The sequence below is a fragment of the Mesoplodon bidens genome (assembly GCF_964165515.1).
Source record: "Mesoplodon bidens genome assembly, chromosome: 1".
Classification (NCBI taxonomy): Eukaryota; Metazoa; Chordata; class Mammalia; order Artiodactyla; family Ziphiidae; genus Mesoplodon; species Mesoplodon bidens.
Genome location: NC_138176.1, coordinates 180,911,927 through 180,924,832, shown reverse-complemented (window position 1 = coordinate 180,924,832; position 12,906 = coordinate 180,911,927). Strand labels below are relative to the sequence as shown.

At 35.2% G+C, this 12,906-nt stretch overlaps 1 protein-coding gene across 10 annotated transcripts in view; it reads left to right on the top strand.

The window, feature by feature from the left end:
• ANKRD17 (ankyrin repeat domain 17) overlaps positions 1–12,906 on the top strand; it is a 161,082-nt gene that overhangs the window by 21,981 nt on the left and 126,195 nt on the right. For 2 of the 10 annotated variants that reach the window (XM_081227745.1, XM_081227744.1), the window contains exon 1: positions 9,300–9,453. The exons of 7 other annotated variants lie outside the window; for them this stretch is intronic. In XM_081227745.1, the coding sequence (XP_081083871.1) occupies positions 9,400–9,453 (54 nt within the window). In that variant the 5' untranslated portion in view covers positions 9,300–9,399. Of the gene's footprint in view, positions 1–9,299; positions 9,454–12,906 lie in introns of those variants that run through there. One more of the 10 variants, XM_081227739.1, reaches the window with a different exon arrangement.

Here is a 12,906-nt window from a genome sequence, read left to right as displayed (position 1 = left end):
TAGATTAAGCTGACCTCAGATAAAATTCAGAAGAAAACTTCAAAGAAAAAAAAGTGTAATATGTATTTTACTAAGATTCAAGAACCTGTTGCAATGATTAATCATAGTTTCATTGAAAAAGTGGCAGAGAACCAGAAAAGATTTTGAAAATTATGAAGATAAATTTTAATGGATGGGTTAAATAACAATTTAGCATCAATCAAGACTGAGTTGTTGATCTGGAGCCAAAGAGGAGGAACTCTGTATATGTGAAGCAAAAAAAAAAAAAAAGAAACTCTGGAAAAATTGAGAGAAAAAGAGTATGGAAAATACATCACAAAGTTTTCATATCTGTAAATATGAGTTCTAGAAGTAAAGAACAGGAAGGTGGAAAGGAGAAAAATATTGAAAGAAATAATTGAAGAAATATCATGAGCCAGAGAAAGATAATGAATTTCAGATTAAAGGAATCCATCTACTACCACACAGGATGAATGGAAAAAGACCTATATCTAGACACATCTGGCAAAATTTCAGAACTCTAAGGATAAAAAGAAAATCCTCAGTTACTGCCAGAGACAGGGAATAAAAAATGGAAAATCAGGGCTTCCCTGGTGGCGCAGTGGTTGAGAGTCTGCCTGCCGATGCAGAGGACAGGGGTTCGTGCCCCAGTCCAGGAAGATCCCACATGCTGTGGAGTGGCTGGGCCTGTGAGCCATGGCCACTGAGCCTGCGCGTCCAGAGCCTGTGCTCCGCAATGGGAGAGGCCACAACAGTGAGAGGCCCACGTACAGCAAAAAAAAAAAAAAAAAGAATATTAAAGTATAAAATTATATTTGGCAATTCAGTTATGCTTTTTAACATTTTGTAAGCTATTGGTTTTTCAGTGGCTACCCTTTAAAGAATATTAACTGCCTTCACTGAGAGACATTGGCATATGTGTTCTTGAAGAGGATGGGAATTGTCAAGTAATTGTAAATATAGTTATCTCTGTTAAGAAATTGATGAAAGAGCTATTGAAAGATATGAATGTGGGTTAAATTTGGTTTCATAAAACATAGTAGTGATTTCATAAAACATGCTAGTGTTTATATATTACACACATAAAAGTTGTTATATATTAACTTCTGTTCTCTTATCTGGTGTTAGTTTCTATTAGATTTGGTAGTAAAACTGAATATCTGAAATTTGTGGGGGAAGTTGAAAGTAATGGTAGTAACATTGCTTCTAACGTAGCTGTGTTGTGAGATATCTTCATGATGACCAAAGAGTCACAGTTACCTTGAATGAAATCAGTATTTCTTTATATATATATATATATATATATATATAATATATATATATAATATATATATATATATATGGGGTTTGTGTTGGGATCTCTGGTCAGGATCAGGTTAGTGGAAAAGGGACTCCGTTTTGCAATTTTTGGCCTAGTTTTTTGGGGATATAGACAATTTAATGTAATACATTTCTTAGGAGATGGAATTATGATTCTGAAAGAGCACTTGCAATAATTGCTTGCAGGCAAACCATTCCAGATTTGTTATGAATAGACTAGACTAGAAACAGCAGAGTGGTAACTGGCATCATGAGAAACCAGACTGATTGGAGCTTGCTGCCAGCAACTCCAGGCCATCAAGCAACCAGAGAAGGAGTTGAGGTTGCAAGGTTCCTTTGGTAGTTTTTGCATCCTGATTATTTTGCGTGCCTTTGATACTGTCTTAAGTGACCTGGAGCTGTTTCTTGTGTCCCCTAGAGCAGAGGTCCCCAATCCCCAGGCCGCGGACCACTACCTGTCCCTGGCCTGTTAGGAACGCAGGCCGCACAGCAGGAGGTCAGCGGCTATGGAGCGGAGCTTCATCTGCCACTTCCCTTCACTCCCCATGGCTCGCATTACCGCCTGAACCATCCCCCCTACACCGCCAGGTCCTCGGAAAAATCATCCTCCACGAAACCGGTCCCTGGTTCCAAAAAGATTGGGGACCGCTGCCCTAGAGTAGGACAATCGTCCTTCCAGAAAGGTGGTAGAAATTGGTTACTCAAAAAAATTGGCTTTGGACTTGTGTCTTGTTGTAATTTGCATTTTTATCCCCAGGCTCTCTACTCTCCCCACCACTGTGCTTGTGGGGTTGGGGTAGGGAGGTAGGCTGTGTGTGTGTGTGTGTGTGTGTGTGTGTGTGTGTGGTATATTTATTTTTGTTGGTAGATACTTGTTGCTTTGGAACAGAAGAAATTGAGAGCACTGTACTATCAGTAGATTTAGCCTATTTGAAACAAAACCAAAAGATGTTGAAGTAAGTTATTCCTGTTATATATGTACTTGTTTATTTTTATTTGAAATGTTGTACAGACAAATTTGGGAGGTGAATGTTCTCCAAAAACAATAAAAATCTTGTCAATTTTGTATACATAGAACCTATTGTGAAATACTAGGAAAATAATGAATTCATGTTGTGACCTAGCATCGGTAGAGACAAGTGCAAGTGTCCAGCAGGCACAACTGTAATTGGAGATGTGAAAGGAGGGAAAGCTGTTTTGTTTCTTACTTTGCTTAGTCTGTTACTTATATTTGGACAAGACTGTGGTTGTGTTTAATTCTATACATGGGACACATCTGGATGAAATATTTGTTTAAATATAATAATACTTTCAGTATTGTTCTGAATGGAGTTTTGAGTTTTATTTATTAGTTAGATTAAAGAAAAATGGAAAGGGACTGTATATCAGAGAAGATGAAAAAATCATTGAAGATTTTGATTTTAGACTTTGTTGAAAATCAGGATCAAGTTTTTCTAGATTATAGACTCTTGAAGGTGCAGTAACTATTTGTCATTCTATCCATTGTGTAGTATAAAGCCTGTCACCTAGTAAGCACTCACTAAATATTTGTATAAATGAATGATCAAAATAGTAATTGATCTTTCAAAAGAAAGTTTACTAGGGACTTTTTATAGCATTAGCCTTGAGAAAAATTTTATTTAAGCAATAAATATCCTTCCTCACATTTAGAATATACTAATGGATGACCTTTGCATGATTTTATATATTAGGTTATAATTTTATATATCCTTGCTTAATCCTTTGTTACCTAAGCCTTTTAGGTGTTCCTCACATATCTAGAAGCCTGTCCAACTATTAACATTTATTTTGGAGGTTCTGGTGAAGTTTTAATCATTCTTATTTTTAAACATTATCATCAAAATTAGACCTGGGATACATGTCAAGAAACTGTGATAGAAGCTGTTTAGTGCTCTTTTTGTTAATAAAAACCTATCTTCTTCATCTTAGTTCACGTTCGATTTTTTTTCCAATAATGATGGAAGGATTACTTTAGAAATTTATGCTTTAGAAATGAATAGTTTGAAATAAATGTGGAAGGCAAACAAATGAACACCCAACAGTATTTTATTAATTTAGTTTAGTAAGAACATACCCAAAGAATTCTGGATCTTTATAATACTAAATTCCGGCAGAAACTTCACAACTTAGTTAGAGTCCATTAAACCTGTATGGAATTTGTATTTAACCGAAGTAGATTTTTTAAAAGTGTCATTTGACTCACCATCCTTTTCTCTTCTCCAAGTACATACATATAGATAGAATCTGCACTGTGGCTCCTTATTTTGTTTTTTGTGTTTTTTTGGTGGTAAATAAATTCTTAATCTGTCAAGGAATTAATGTTTTTTTTTTTGTTAAGGGGACAGAAGTTAGATGAGAGGAGATGTAATTTTCATTTGCATTTCCTTGAAAAGTGGAAATGATGAGGGAGTAAGGATAAATCTAGATACATGTTTTAAAACATGCTTATTTCTGATATGAGTTTCTCTTAATAGACTTTGTATCATTAATACTTACTATTTGTAGGGAAGCAGGCAGTCTCATTCACTGTCAGAATGTAAATTCAACCTTAGAGGGCAATTTGGTAACATAAAGTTTTAAATAAAGTTTTAAATAGATGTACCCATCAAGAAATTTACAGTACAGTTATATTCGGGTATGTGCAGAGTATGTGTGCCCTTTTGTTGGGCATGTTCATTGCAGTATTGTGAAATGTTGAAGCAACACAAATGCCCATCAAAAGGGAACTGATTAAATAAATTATAGTACAGTTTTTTAGTGAAAATTTGAGCAACTATCACAATCAAAGAGAGAGATACATATACTAATCTGAAACAATTATGGAGTATTACATTTTTAAAATGGAGATGAAGAAAAGTATGTACAATATGCTTCCATTTGTATAAAAAATAATCTACACTAAGATATGCTTTATATATGTAGGTTATTTCTGGAAGAATACACTAGGGGTGCTTTTTTTTTTTTGCGGTACGCGGGCCTCTCACTGTTGTGGCCTCTCCCGTTGCGGAGCACAGGCTCCGGACGCGCAGTCTCAGCGGCCATGGCTCACGGGCCTAGCCGCTCTGCGGCATGTGGGATCTTCCCGAACCGGGGCACAAATCCGTGTCCCCTGAATTGGCAGGCGGACTCTCAACCACTGCACCACCAGGGAAGCCCACTAGTTGTGCTTTTAGGGGTTGGTGAGAGATAGGTTTACTTTTCCCTATGTTCTCTTTTATATAGGAATGTTTTCTGTGTACATGTATTACTTTGCAGATAAAAACCATAGTTTTTTTAAAAAAAGAAAGTAATCTGTGGTGGTAATGAAAACAATATTACTGTGCTACATTAGACATACATTGAGGGCTTCCCTAGTGGCACAGTGGTTAAGAATCCGCCTGCCAATGCAGGGGACACAGGTTCGAGCCCTGGTCCGGGAAGATCCCACATGCCATGGAGCAACTAAGCCCGTGCACCACAACTACTGAGTCTGCACTCTAGAGCCCGTGAGCCACAACTGCTGAAGCCCACGTGCCTAGAACTCGTGCCCATGCACATCAACGAAGACCCAACGCAGCCAAAACTAAAAAAAATAAAATAAGTTTAAAAAAAAGACATATATCGAGAACCCCTAGTCATATTGTGGCATGGTTTGGCTTAGGAGAAATATAAGGTGAATTCGTGGGGATAGAGTTATTCTAATAATGTATATAAGGTATCAGAAATTTGACCATATTTTGTTAGCCTTTTAATTTAAATTCTGTTTAACTCTTTAATGTATGTATGTCACTTATGCTTGGTCCAGGCTATTTTACACTTCTGCTAAAATATAACTTACAGAGAGAAAAGAGAAAAATAGAGATATTATAAAGTAATGACTACATTTCACACATTTTGAGAGATGAAGTTTGTTCAGATTTTCTTTTTCTAATAGTTTGTTTTTATGTAGGCGGGTGAAATAATTACATTTATACTGCAACCAATTATTTGTCCTTGTTTTGTTTGAAAATGTGGATTTTGAAAAGTCTCGCCCTTCCCTAAATAGAACAAAATATTTGATGGGAGCAGAACTTCTTTACAAGGAATATTTGATTGAAAAAAAAATGTTTTATGTGGAGGAACAAACATCAACAAAATGTTAAACCATACAAAATAGGGTTGCTTGCTTTTCAACATATTTCTGTGTGTGTGTGTGTGTGTGTGTGTGTGTGTGTGTGTGTGTGTGTGTGTTTGGTTTTCTTGCTCCTTGTTCAAAGAAATCAGTGCTGGTCCTAAATAAAATTGTAACTTTCAGAAGATTCCTTTATGCAGTCTTGGTATTTATTAAGCTTCTTCTGTCCTTTTCCCTCACTTTTTGTGGGAGGCTTTTCTCTTCACTTTGGATGTTTGAATCTTCTTATTGTAGTAAGTATTTTCCTTTATGATTTAAGTCACTTACATCTGTTAGTTTGTGTTTGTTTGCATAACTGTTAGTAGGTTAACTATCATTTATGCTTTAATGCTTTTGCCATAGGTGAAAATTAAAGATTTTGAAATCCATTTAGGCAAATAGGAAAACAGGTTTTTTTGCCCACAAATTGAGGTTGAACTAGAAGGAAAGTGGCTTACTATTAGGATGTAGGGTCTTATAGCAGATGTATATGAATCTCCTTTCACACACCCTTTTGCCCAAAGTATCCTATGCTGTGGCATAGGTCCTCATATTAACAAAAGAACTAGAAAATAAAATTAAGAATAAATAATTACTTTGCTGTATAACAAAGAATTACAGGGACTTCCTAGTGGCGCAGTGGTTAAGAATCCACCTGCCAGTGCAGGGGATACGGGTTCAATCCCTGGTCTGGGAAGATCCCACATGCCGTGGAGCAACGAAGCCCGTGCGCCACAACTACTGAGCCTGTGCTCTAGAGCCCGCGAGTCACAGCTACTGAGTCTGCCTGCCACAGATACTGAAGCCCGTGCACCTAGAGCCCGTGCTCCTCCACAAGAGAAGCCACGGCAATGAGAAGCCCGCCCACCACAATGAAGAGTAGCCCCTGATCACTGCAACTAGAGAAAGCCCGCGCTCAACAACGAAGACCCAACACAGCCAAAAATAAATAAATAAATTTATTTAAAAAAAAAAAGAATTACAGAAATTCTCAAATATAGATTCTGTTTATATTCAACATTTCTAGTATCTTATTTCAGTGACCTAAAGATAATAGTCACAGAACACATGTTCTTATCATCAGAAATAATTCCTAGTGGTAGCAATAATTTAAAAGGCATTAGTATACAAAACTGGATATCAGATGATTCCTTTATTCATGCATTTGTTATTTAATCAACAAATACTTAAGTCCTTGCTCTATGCCAGAGACTGTGCTGGCCCTGGGTATACCTTGGCAAACAGAGCATTGCCTGCTTTCATCAAGCTTGTGATCTGTAAGGGAGAGACATGTTAAATGATATATAAATATCTGTAATTCTGTTAGAAAGCTATAATCACATCTTTATTAGTAAAAACTTAACAGTATATGTCAGAAAACATAAGGGAAGCACCGTATTAATGCTAGAACAGGAAGGAAGGAGACAGTGAATGGTTTGATTGACTTGAATCTTAGGGGGCCCGATTTCTTGTCAAAGTTGGAAAGCCTGTTCTTGGCTTATGGGAAATAAGAATGTATGAACATATGAGTTCCTTGAATTCAAATCTACCATTACTTCTGTTGGAAGAAGGTTTGAGAAACAGAAACTTCATTGATGACTTCTCCTAATCTAAGGATGAAGCAGTTTATTTGAAGTATGGAATGGATTGAGCTGGAAGGAGGAAAATAGTAAGGTCAGTTTTCTAGTTCTTCATAAGCTGTGTCTTAACAACGGACATTATTTTGTTTGAGAACCTCCAAATACCAGACACACTCATACATAAATGAAAGTGCTGTATATGGTCTGAGGGAAAACATTTTTAATATCATTTGTTTTCCATTAATTTCACACATCCTTTGAAGTCAGACCATTCTGGGTTTGAATCTCAACTCTGCTATATAACTATGTACTGTCTGCGACTTGATTTTCTCATCCATAAAGTGAGGGTCATATCATCTGGAGGAAGTATAGTAGATGGTTCAGAGGACAGACTCTGGAGTCAAGTACCTGGGTCCAAATCTTAGCTTCTTAACTTAATTAGCTTAGTTGCGAGTAAGTTGGGGAAGTTGCTTAACTTCTGTGTACCTCAGTTTCCAGAATGGAGATAATAGTAGCTACCTTTCTTTTAGGATTATTGTGAGATTTAATGAGTTAATATATACAAGGCACTTAAAGTGGTGTATCACATATAGTAAGCACAAGGTAATTATTAATGTTATTATTTTGAATTATTATCACCTAGGGTATTGTAAGGGTTAAATAACATGTTTATTTGAAAAACAATGACTTGTATATTGCCTTACACAGTGAAGATATCTCCTAAATAACAGAAACTGAGTAGTAGATACTTTATCTCATTTAATCTTCTTTTTTTTTGTTTTTTTTTTTTGTTTTTTTTTTGCGGTACACGGGCCTCTCACTGTTGTGAGCACAGGCTCCGGACGTGCAGGCTCAGCGGCCATGGCTTACGGGCCCAGCCGCTCCGTGGCATGTGGGATCTTCCTGGACTGGGGCATGAACCCGTGTCCCCTGCATTGGCAGGCGGACTCTCAACCACTGTGCCACCAGGGAAGCCCTCATTTATTCTTCTTATAAACCTGTTTAGAAGAAATTTTATCTTTTGTTGACTGTACCCAGGACAGTTTCTGATATACAATAGAAAATCCATTGTTGAGTGAATGTTATCCCTTTTCACAGATAAATAAACTAAGGCCCAAGAGAATTACAAAATCTTTCTACTAAAACATGGTATCACTTTGAGGAGACATTACTGGAAAGGCCATTCATATCATCACTGAGATTTGACCATATGTGAATGGTCTTTCCTGTCGTTTTCCTTTCCTTTAAAAAATTCACTTTCTCTAGTTAGGAAAATTTAGACTAGAAGAACTGTTCACCTTAGAGTTATAATTAGATTGGTTAACCTAATTGAGGGATCACTTCAAGTTCAGTTTGTATGGCACTCTCACAAGTACAGGGTTATTTTGTTAATACTGCAGAGCACAAAACATTGTTCCTCTCCCATTGCATTTTGTATATTATATAAGGAAGAAATTTGACAAAGTAAAAACTGTTACTAAACTGAGGCTCAATTACAGTGATAAATATAAAATTAGCTCTACTGTTACTCACCCACTTTATTTGCTGTTTAATGATCCAGAAACAGTGTTTCTGAATTTCATTCATCTGAAATATTTTAGTCTCTTGTAGTATTTATGATAAGGTGGGGGGAGGCCATTTCTTTGGTTAATAAATGAGGTTAAAGACATTCCTAGAAAATGCATATAACCGTGATATGTTATGGCTTGCCTCAGTGATTGTAAATCTGTTGAATGTTAATCTCATTTCTCTTAGATATTTCCTAACAGATTAGTTTATAGAAAACCAGTTTACCGTTAAAAACTACATTAAATTATTACTTTTGGCACCCTCAAGTCAGCACCTGTAATATATGTGTTACATAATACATATGGCTGATGTAACATTCCTAATTTGGTATTACCTTGCCTCCTTCTTTGCGTATTTAATACAGCCATTAATCTTACTACAAGGCTTTACTAAGGATAAATTGCTACGTAACCCACTTCAACCTCTTTTGTTCAACCAGGAAGCCAGACGTGTTTAAATAGGTTTTTAAAAAATACGTTATTATTTCTTTTTTGAAATTGTAGAGTTTTAAAATTTGAAATGGTAAAATAAGAGACTTTATTTTGCCTGTTGAAATTACTTGACAGAAGTTTGGTTTGGAATAGAGCTTCTGTATCTTTAAAAAATACACAGTGAGTCACCCCCTGCTCTTTTGGTAGATGCCTGGCTAGTGAACAGCTAAGCTGCTTTAGGCATGTAATAGAACATTCCATTTCCTGTTCCCTTGCTGACACAGAGGAGTGTTCCTGCTGGCAATGATCTAATCATAGTGCAGTAAGAAACATGGCAGTTTGATAAAACATGGTGGAGACAGCGGCTGAAATGGAAGCATATGTTCTAGAAGACATTCTTGAGGTAGGGCTAGGTTTGTAAATGAAATGAAAGTTGAAATCTGAACAAAGAAATCTTATCTGCCGGAATTATTTTACAGATGAATAGATTAGAGGAGAGAGCAAAGAGAGGCAGAGCATAAAAGCAAGATACGGTCAGACCTTATTCTGTGTGAGAATGTGCCAATCTAGTTCACATGATTACTAAAACCTTATTTTGTTTAAACCTAATGTTTTGTAAATTGTAGATATATGTTTGATGGGGAAAAAAAGAAAAAGAAAGAAAGGGCCTCGGACTTAATAAAAAGCCTTGTGCTGGTGGTGACCTTTAGATTAACTCATTAGAAGGTGGGGTCTGCAAAGCAGCTTTGAGTAGGTTTAGTATCATATGTCTTAGAATTCATTTACATATCTAAGCCCAAAACTATGCTTGCAGTTAACTATTAAAAACAGCTGGTTATTTTAGTTTCTAGGGTAAAATTAAGCATATATATTAATCTAATGGCTTAATTTAGCTGGTACATTCTGCTTCTAGGTTTTTCATGTGACTTTATTATAAAATAAATTATTAAATTAAAAATTAAAAGACTGTAAAATTTAACTAATGCTTGAGAGCTCACAAAAATCTGCATTTTGAGTCATGAGAATTTTAAATTATATTTTCTTTTTTTCCTGTTTGTGTCAGTGTTATAGAACCTATTTGCGTATAAATCAGTTCAAGAAAATACATGTCAAAGTGAAGCTATAATTGGTTTTGGCCTTGGATGTAATATACCATCAGATATTTGATATTTGTATTTATAGATATATAGATATTTAAATCCCATTTTCTTATTTTGGGGGTTGTAGGGTTCCCCCCCCATTAAAAAAAACTGGCTAATTTTCATGATGGTGTAATGATGCTGAGTGGTATTCCTAATACTTAGACTGTTAAGATAATTCATTAAATATTTTACTATCTTCAGGAAGAGAATTTGTTAGGGGGAGAGGGCTTGGGAGAATAAGCTGCAAAGGGCAGCTAGGCGGGGTTAACAGGAGAAAAAAGCCTATGCGCATTATAAAGTGCTGCATGATCAATGAGCATTTTCTGGAGTCCCTCAGTGTATGCTTGGAGCTGACATTGCAGCAAGTCTCATGGTTGTTCTGCAGAATGAAAACTGATTCCATTGTATTATCTAGCTCCTTGCAGACACCTGCCAACATACTCTTTACCCCTCTTCTAAGAGCTATTGTCTGAGTTGAATTCTCTGGTTAATTTCCATTCTTTTCCTTTCTTTTTTTTTCATATATTTTGACAGAATTAGTGAGTCTTCTTAGAAGTGGTATGGTGAATCTTATAAATAGTGATATATACTTTCATCAAGGAACTTCAATAATTAGCAGTGGTCACATGACTATTAGTGGTTCAGATTAAACAAGTCTAATTATAAAGTTCTAGTGGGACATTTTTATTTGCTTTATAAAAATTTTGCTTTGGATTTTAAAAGAAGCGTAACTTATAGATTTCAGTAAATTTATATGACATTTTCTTTGGTCATGTAAAATTTCAGCATATGACAGATTTTAGAAGTCTTATTTATTTTATGGGGAAAACCCACTTGGGCATAGTTTTATGCCTTAAGTTTAGGTTTTTCTAATACTATCTTAAAAATTGGCTTTTCATTATTCCCACTAAAACACAAAAGTGTTTAATGTCATGTTAAGATTTTACGTTGCCTAATTTGTTCATAGTCACTAGTTAGTTACAGAGGTTATTTTACCTCTGTAATTTTGATTGTTCGTCCTAGTTTTCAGTTTCTCTTAATTTGGTTCCTATACACCTGTCGCATTAAACCATACTGAGTTTTCTCTTTATTTAATATTATTTTATTTAGCTGAGTATTTGTCAATTACTGGCAGACTAGAAGTGCAAATTTTCCAACTAGTAATAAAATATTCTTTTCCAAAATTAAAAGTGCTCATAATGACCTAATGCTAAAAATAAAAGTTTAAAAAGAATAGACTTGCTAACTCTGAAGCTAAATATACCATTTTCTAAAGTACCTCATATTGCAAGTGAATAGATATATTTTATACAATGAGCTTTCTAGAAAAAAATTTTTAACGGGTTAGCTCCTGTGTAAATATCTAATAATGAATAATGAAGTTCATCTATATGTCACAGTGACAATATTATTATTGTATCTAATATTGGGCCAAACAAACTTCTAATATGTGAAGTTTGTCACCATAATTTTCATCTTTATGACTGTTTATTGAGCATCTGGAATTTTATATAGATTTCTGATTACTTACATTAAACATTGAATTCCTGCTATTTTTTTTTTTCTTCTTCGAATGTAACTTGGTCTTTTGAATCATACATTTTTACAAGGTGCTTTTATTTAAGTCTTCATAAAAAGAAAACAAAATCAATATCATCAGTGAATTAGTGCAGATTAATTCTCATAATGCTATGGTTTACCTTTTAAATTGTGATTGCTTATTATATATACCCCTGTGTATTTAACCTAAATTTTTAGATGATCATCAAAATCTTGAGTAAAATACTGTAAGTTTCTAAAACTTATAGTAAAACCGGAAAAGCTTGATTTCAACTTATATCATTGCTTCTCAGCTCTCCAAGGTAATGGATTTAATAGAATAACTTGGTTATTTTAATTATGCAAATAATCCAGTCAGTAATTTTCTTCTCCAAACCAAAGTAGTCAAAGTGTTTCTGTTCCTTTTGCCCACCTTAACTAATACTCAGGAAAATAGCCAAATACAGATGATGGAAAAGGGCTGGGAGCCTATGTAAATATCTCTTTTTTTGTATTGCTTATGTTATTTTTGCTGAGACATGATTATAATTTTAGAATTTTGATGTTCATCCTCTAGGTCATATATAGTAATGAACCTTAGTACTCAGAAAGATCAGTAAGAAGAAAAAGTCCTCCAAACTTTTTTTGGAAGGGTATATTCCAAATTTGTGTGACCAAGTGCTGTGTATATAAACCTGAAGTTTATACATAAGCTTTTTAAATATGAAAACATAAAACATATGAGAGGTCATTTCAGAAACTTGATTACTATATATTCTGGTTTCATTGTTTCTATTTGAACCATGTTTAGTAGTTTTTCTATAAGAATTGCTTTAGAAATGAGAAATTTTCACAAATCTTTTAATTTTAATAAAATTCAAAATACTTTCTTCAGGTTATATCATTTGATATATTTTTGCTTTAAAAAAGTAGCAAGTTTTTGAAAATAAAAATATTTACAGGGCTTCCCTGGTGGCGCAGTGGTTGAGAGTCCGCCTGCCGATGCATGGGACACGGGTTCGTGCCCTGGTCCGGGAGGATCCCACGTGCTTCGGAGTGGCTGGGCCCGTGAGCCATGGCCGCTGAGCCTGCGCGTCCGGTGCCTGTGCTCCGTAACGGGAGAGGCCACAGCAGTGAGAGGCCCGCGTACCGCAAAAAAAAAAAAAAAAAAAAAA